We start from the raw sequence: 7,440 nt of genomic DNA on the forward strand, positions 1-7,440 counted from the left end.
GGCCTGCCAGGGCCCGGCCCCGCGGCACGGAGGGCCGCAGCGCTCGACGCCCACTCCCCGACGGCTCGCCTTTGCTGTGGGAGATGAGGGTCCCTCCGCTGTCCCCGTCCAGCCGAAGCCGATGACTCCGTGGCACCATGGCCTTCTACAGCTGTAACATGGTCCTTGCAATAGCCAGGTCGAGGTAGGATGTGGATTGATTTTTATAGACGCTCTATGCCATAGTATTCCTGTTGTTCCTTGTATTACATTGGAAATGAAACAGGCTGAGGCTAATCACACCTAAGAGAGCAAGAAAGCTTCCTGGCATGATAACGCTTTTCTTTAGCGATTTATTTATGGTGACCGGTGCTGTTCCGATTTGCTAGTGTACGCTTTCAGTGTAGTATCAATGCTTTAAACTTGTGGAGTACTTCCACAAACTTCTACAAAAGATTACCTGGCTAAACCTAAGAAGAACAAAGTTTGGTTTATTTAAAACTAAGGGATTTCAGCAGTTGTCATACTGCACAGCAGTCTGCGAGGTCTTAGCTCCTTTACAAAAAGAGATCAAGCTATTTACCCGCTTGCCTCTCTTCAGTCTGCAGCTTGTCTTTTCCAGCTGACATTGCTGGGGGAGGGAGAGGACAGGAAATACAGAGAACTCCGTTCTAAATGCTTGATGAGAGGAGAAGGGGCTTTGGTTTTTCTCTGTGTGCAACTGCCAGATTTTAGTCAACGCAATAGGTAGAAGGGCTTCCTAGAGGCAGTCTGAAGTCTTTAGTTATTCTCCTCCAAGAGAAAAGTTGTTAGCATGGGACAAATTCTCAATATTTTATCCATTGCTGAAGGATCGGGATCTCAGATACTGAGGCAGCCACAAGATCATATTCACAAGATGAATTTGGCACTAAGAACGTTAATTTGTGCGTAAAGCCTAGGTACGTTAGCCACAATGCACTATTACTTGCTTAAATGCCTCTCCAGTTTCAGAGGTTCCCATCTTCTTGCGCACTTCAATTCTCCATACTCTCCAGCAGTTGCTTTTGTCCAACTAGTGGATTCTCATTTAAACTGGACTTGCATAAGAGACTCTGAAAACCAGCCATCACTGCACTGCACACGGTTGGGCACTGGCCTACCTCACACGCCCGCTAAAGTTGTGCGAACGTTTCACACGTCTGCGTGCTTGCATCAGGAGCTCCGAGATGAACCTCCGCCCCACCAAAGTACTGTAAAGCAGGGTACGAAGCCTGCTAAAACTCCGACAAAACAAGTCATAGAGAGTCCTGTGGGAAAAAAGTCTTTACGCCAAAAAATTGCGGATGAAGTGAAACATTATTACAATGGATTCCACTTGCTTTGGATTGACACTAAGGTGGCTGCCAGGATGGTGTGGAGACTGTTACATGGTCAGGTCCTCACTAGAAGGGAAAGACGAAGGGTAAGTGCCAGACATACGAACAACTTGCTGAAATGATGCATTAAGAGGCTTACTGTGATGAAAGAAGTTTATCCACTCTGTTTCCACACTTCTTTGGAACATGTGGTTTTTTTTGTGTCTAGCTGAATAATAATTTCTGCTGTGCTCTTCTCTGTACAGTTGCTGAGAACTTGCGCAGATCTCTTCCGGCTGGTTCCCTTCCTGGTGTTTGTCATTGTTCCCTTCATGGAATTTCTGTTACCGGTATTCTTGAAACTCTTTCCTGAAATGCTGCCCTCGACGTTTGAGACAGAGTCAAAAAAGGTTTGTGTCCTTTCTGAAGATGTAGACTGTGTTCCAGCTCATTAGAACATCTGTACAACTGCATAAAGAGCTGTTGTTTCCTGCCTGCTCCTGTAAATGAGTATCAGCCTCACACACAGGTCTGGGTGAGACGTTCCTAGCTTATTCCTATACAGGACAGCAGAATTTGAAAATTGTGCGGTAAACAGTGATGAGTAGGAAAGTGCACAGCAATTTCATTTTCTACAGTAACCAAAGCCTATTTGCTTTCAGTATTGAAGTCTTATGTCATCTCTTTCCCAGAATCCCCTCCCTTCTGATTTTCAAGTGGAATTTCTAATTATCTTTTATTTCCTAAATGAAGGAAGAAAAGCAGAAAAAGAAATTGAATGCAAAGCTGGAGTTAGCAAAGTTCCTGCAGGAGACAATTGCAGAGATGGCCAAGAGGAACAAAGCAGATACAGGACAAGGAAAACAATTCTCTTCTTACGTGCACCAGGTAAAATGGGCTGTGCTGGGGATGACAGCAAGAGTACTTACACCAGCTTTAGTCCTCTTGTTTTGGGCAGAGAATATGAGATTTGTACAAAGACTGCAGAGAGGTTTGGCAGCACAGAGCTGTCCTGTCCAGTGTTATTGTTAACTGGATACCTTCTTGCAGCTAATACTCTACTGACACTAACTTTTGACCCCATCTGTCAGAGCTGTCTGTACAGACAAGGATTTCCATCCTGGCACAACAGTGAAAGTTTTGCCCTGTGAAATCTTTGTAAGTGGCTGCTCAAGAGCACTGTTTCACTTTGGCCTTTTAACTATATCATTCTGTTTCCAGAGAGAGACAGGAATACCAGTGTGAGAAAGAGGAAAGGCCTCTTCCTTAGAGGGGTAAGAGGATTCACAAACTGTGGTTCAGTTTTGATTTGGCTTTTTGGCCCCGATGCCTCTGCTTTCATTAGATTCGTCACACTGGCCATCAACCCAGTACCCAGGAGATCGTACGCTTCTCCAAGCTCTTTGAGGATGAACTGACCCTGGAACACTTGGAACGGCCACAGTTGGTAGCTCTTTGCAAATTGCTTGAGTTGCAGCCCATTGGCACCAACAATCTGCTTCGTTTTCAACTTCTGCTGAGACTCAGAACTATCAAGGCAGATGATGAAGTAAGTTTAAAATAGCACAGATGTAACTGCTTTGGTGGAATGCATGCTTTTCACAATCTCAAGTTCTGCCCTCTGAATCACTGCCTGCTTTACATAAGGCATGTGTCACTGCCCACACTCCATCCTCCAATGTGAAGTTTAATATTTATGGGAGTCAGATTCTCCCCATGAGAGATTCCAGAAAGAAAACAGAATGAGAGTTCATCTTCCTGCACCCTTGCTGCCTTTGGTGAACCCTGACAACTGTGGCACTGCAGATATTGTCACTGTTTAGAACACCCTTATATTTTTATTCTGGAGTCATACTAACTTGTAAAAAGAGGTTCCAATTCTGGAATAAATATTGTATGGAAACACCAGATTTTAACGAACTGAATTCAGTATGAGTTTATATTAACTTATAAAGTGACTGGATTTATTTAGCCTGAAGAAGGCCAAGGGAGAATCTGTTTGCTATTTTCAACTGCCTAATGGGGTTATTTGGAAAACGGAACCAGACCTACAGGTGCATAGTGAAAGGACAACAGGTAATGGTCATGAGTTGCAGCAGGGGAAATTCCAACTTGATATGGAAAAAAATTAAAATCAGTGAGTGGGTAAACAATGGAAGCAGTTGTCTAGATGTTGTGAAATCCCCATCCCTAGAGAGGCTCAAAGCATAAATGGAAAAGGCTGAGCAATGTAAAGAAACTTGTTAAGTTAACCCTCTTTTGAGCAGGAGATTGGACTGGGGACCTCCAGAAGTCCCTTCCAGCCTCCATTTTGTGCTTGTGTAGGAACTGTAATTTGAAGTGGTGTTAAGAATCCTATTACGACACGGAGGAAAGACCGGAAAACCTCTTGCTAGTACGAGGTGACCAGTTCTGAAAGGCACGTGCAACTAACCACGGGTTCAGCTTTAAAGCTTGCAATCTTGCCAATTGTCAGGATCACCTGAGTGGGTTCTCAGTGGATTCTTCAAACCTGTAGGATCACATGTAAAAGTGAAATTCTCAGTACTCGGCGGGGGGAGGCAGGGAACCAAAATAATCAGGATCAAAGTTTCTCATCCTCTGTAGCTGAAGACTGTCAACTTTCCAGGACAGAAAGAATTATCTACAAAGTCAGTTCTGTCTCATCTTCGTATTGGTATGATTTTATGCACATTTACCTAAACAGACATTTCTTTGGGCTCAAGCTCATCAGGTCCATCAGGGTGTTTTGGCTTATTCTATGCCTAGGTAGGAACATTGCTTTTCATTTCAGATGATTGCCAAGGAAGGAGTCAGTGGCCTAAGTGTATCTGAACTGCAGAGCGCATGCAGAGCCAGAGGAATGCGATCATTGGGTCTCTCAGAGGAGCAACTAAAGGAACAGCTCAGACAGGCAAGTACACTCTGGTCTCGTCTTGTTTGACAAGGTTTCTCCTAGGACAGAGCGGCGTGCAGTGTTCAGATAGAGCAGGCACAGTTTGACTAAGAATTTGTGCAAGTGTTTCTAGATGGATCCTCCCTTGCAGAGCTGAGCTTTAAGGCATGAAGTATCCAGATTGTCTTAGACTAAAGAGAAAACCGAGTAGCATCAGGGCCAGCTAGAAGCAAGATGAAAGGGGAGGTGAGGGACAGAATATATTTTAAGCTTCTAAAGTAGCCAAGACTTGTAGTAGAGCCAACACTAGTCTTTTGTAAGCATTCAGACAGATTACAGATGCTGCTGTAGGTGCTGTATTTCAGATAAGTTGTAGATAATTCAAAGTACTCAGCTTTCACTGTGGCTGTTTGTCACTAGTGATGTTGGTACCTCACTAGTAGCTGGAAACTTCCTCTCTAGTGTGTATTCCATACGGTATTCTTCACTCCTCGAAACTATTTCTTCTCAGTGTGGTAACTTAAAACTGTATTAGCCAAACTCAAGACAGCCTTAAGATCTTTAAGGACAAAGAGTGCTATATGAGTAAGTACTGATGTAGAGCCAATATGAAATAACTTTGCTTCTGTTTTCTTCCAACAGTGGCTGGATCTGCATTTAAAAGAGAATGTTCCACCTTCTCTGCTCCTGCTTTCCCGTGCCTTGTGCTTAATAGATATAAAGCCCCAATCTGTTCCGATTCCACAAAATAAGGTGAGTGGTTTGAATAAAACTTTCAGGTTAATAGTTTAACCATTACACATTATAAAAATGAAGCAGCGTGACATGAATCTTATTCTTTGATCCTCCAAGTGGACTGAAGTTATAACTGTGCTGAACTATATATTCTTCCGTAGACAGGGGAAACTGCTGAAATCATGACATCTGTTCTTCAAGGTCAAGAGACCTTAGTGGATCCTGCCCCAATTTTACAGGGAAGAAGGGTTAGAAAACAACAGTCTACAAGTAGGAAAATGGGTGTGTAGTGCTGTAATCTTTGGGAAGAGCATGTGACGAAACCTTTCCAAAGCTAGACAAAACCCAGTGTTTGACACCATTGCACAGAGCACATAAGCAATGTATATTCTTGCATTGTGTACATGTTTTTTTGCCCAAGAGCCTCACTGTTGTGTACTCTGACTTAAGAGACAATGACATCTTGTCCTGTTGCTGGAAACAGCTGGTTATTCAATACCATGTTACTGGCTTCCAGAGGAGCACTCAGAAGCTTCCAAGTTTTTATTTATTCACATAAATACAGAGACTTCAATCCAGGTACATTTAGCTTAGAGAAGCCAGTTAAAGGTGACCTGTTTTCAGCTCTCCTAGTGAACTTGGGCTGAGTTGTCTGGGACAAAAAGAGCCAAAATATCTAGAGCAAAAAAGCCAGAGCATATGGTTCTCAGCGTAAGGCTGAAGTGAATTCCTTAGATTAGTCCAAGCTGATAAAAGCAGCAACAGAAATTAAAGGAGAATATTGTGTCAACTGCTAGAAATATTTCCAAATAGCTCTGTTAAATTGCGTAGGGGAAATGATGGAAATGGAGACATGCAGCTTTCACAAATATGCATTGCAGGGAACAGCCTTATTCAGAAAGCAAGAGGGGACTGTACAGGGTCTAGTTAGAGCTTTGTTTTTGAGAGGGTTTTGTGACTTAAAGGTGCTTTTTCCTTAAAGAAGGAAGAATTTGTATCTCAGCCAACAGAGAAATTGCCGGTCTCAGAGGTGTCAGTTAAGCCTCCCCCACAAGAGGTAAGCTTTTCTAAATTCTTAGACTTTCCAAAGGAGATTGTTCTTCACACAACTTACAGACAAAGTGGAAATTTGTGCTACAAGATGCTGTGAATGTTAAATTCAAGGAGCAACTGGAGAAATTGTGGACGAGAACTGCATTGAGGGCTGTTAAATACAAAAATACCACATCTGACTGAGAAACTGCGGTCAAATTGGGGAAGGTAGCAGAGCATGTGGGGAATTACCAGTATGTCCTTTCCTTGTACTCTTCCTTAATAATATGCTTTGGAGCACTAGGATAGACCAGCCTTCTGTCAGAACCACTGTAGTGTTAAGTGCCATTTTGTATTGTGAAAATATTTGTACGGTGACTTGCCTTCCTTTTGCCCATTTTCTTTTGTGTGAATATATGATTTCAATTTAGCTGCTTATGTTTACACCTAGAAGCCTGCTTAAGGCAAGTTTGGGAGTCCAGACTGACTTTTATTGACAGGAGAATGCTCCTTTACCCTGAAGAACTTTGTTCTTAGTCAGCTGTTACTCTACAGAGCAGCTTCCCATAGTAAATGGGAAGATAGCTTTTTCAAAAAAAAATTTTGAATTTCAGGAAGCATTTATATTGGTCCTGCCTCAAATCTGCAACTTTCTTTTTCACCTAGACTAAAATGGAAGCATCTCAGAGCAGCAAGGCCGGCGCCAATGGAGTCTAGCCTGATGCCAGTGAGGACTGTCTAACACTGGGAGAGAAGAACTTTCATCTTTGCACTTCCTTAAGAGAGAAGAGTGATTTTCCAGGAGGCTACTTTACACAGAAAGGTGTCAGTAGCCCACCAGGGTCTCTCTGTCTATTCCAAGCTTATTAGCAACTATGCCATGCTAAAGCTATCTGGATGGCACCAGCTTCCCATTTGTACTGGATCCCCTACCCCCACCATTTTAACTTACGTTGTAAATACGTGAAATAGTGATGCTACTGTCTGTGCTGTTACTGAACAGGTGTTTGTGCTCTGAAACCTTAGGAAAGGCAGCTTTTCCTTGTCAAAAAGGCCTAAGCACAGGATGAGCTAGGCTGGATGTCCAGTAAAGCCCGTTCTGCAGTTTGAAAGCCTCTGTAGGAACATATCCACGTATCCAGAGCTGGAGCTTGTCCTGCTGCTGCAGCTTTAGAAGCTCAAGCTCTTGATCCTAGTTAGTGTGGTTTAACCAATAACTAGTGCACGGAATGACCCGAGTAGCCGTTTTATTTCACAGTCACGCTTGTACTAAGGGGAATAATCACAGCAAAGGGAGGACCAGCACTTTCTTCAGTGGTGTGGCTGAACTAAACGGTTCAGAAAGACTTAAGATCTTGCTGGACAAGAGCAGAGCAATGAAGAGGACAGCTTCCACCACGTGAGCATTTGCATTCATCAGCAAGAGCTGCAGCAGGCGCCAGACACCGTTACAGAAGGCAA

The 7,440-nt window shown here is 43.3% G+C and overlaps 1 protein-coding gene across 1 annotated transcript; it reads left to right on the forward strand.

Annotated features, from left to right (window-relative positions):
* Positions 1–137: 137 nt before the first annotated feature.
* Positions 138–6,815, forward strand: LETM2 (leucine zipper-EF-hand containing transmembrane protein 2). Its single transcript, XM_009704598.1, has 10 exons — positions 138–184; positions 967–1,423; positions 1,583–1,726; positions 2,070–2,204; positions 2,662–2,865; positions 4,111–4,230; positions 4,855–4,965; positions 5,109–5,195; positions 5,930–6,004; positions 6,646–6,815. Exons 1-10 carry the CDS (start codon positions 138–140, stop codon positions 6,694–6,696), a joined length of 1,431 nt encoding a protein of 476 aa, XP_009702900.1. The 3' UTR covers positions 6,697–6,815.
* Positions 6,816–7,440: the final 625 nt, after the last annotated feature.

The sequence above is a fragment of the Cariama cristata genome, unplaced genomic scaffold, assembly GCF_000690535.1.
Source record: "Cariama cristata isolate BGI_N322 unplaced genomic scaffold, ASM69053v1 Scaffold41207, whole genome shotgun sequence".
Classification (NCBI taxonomy): Eukaryota; Metazoa; Chordata; class Aves; order Cariamiformes; family Cariamidae; genus Cariama; species Cariama cristata.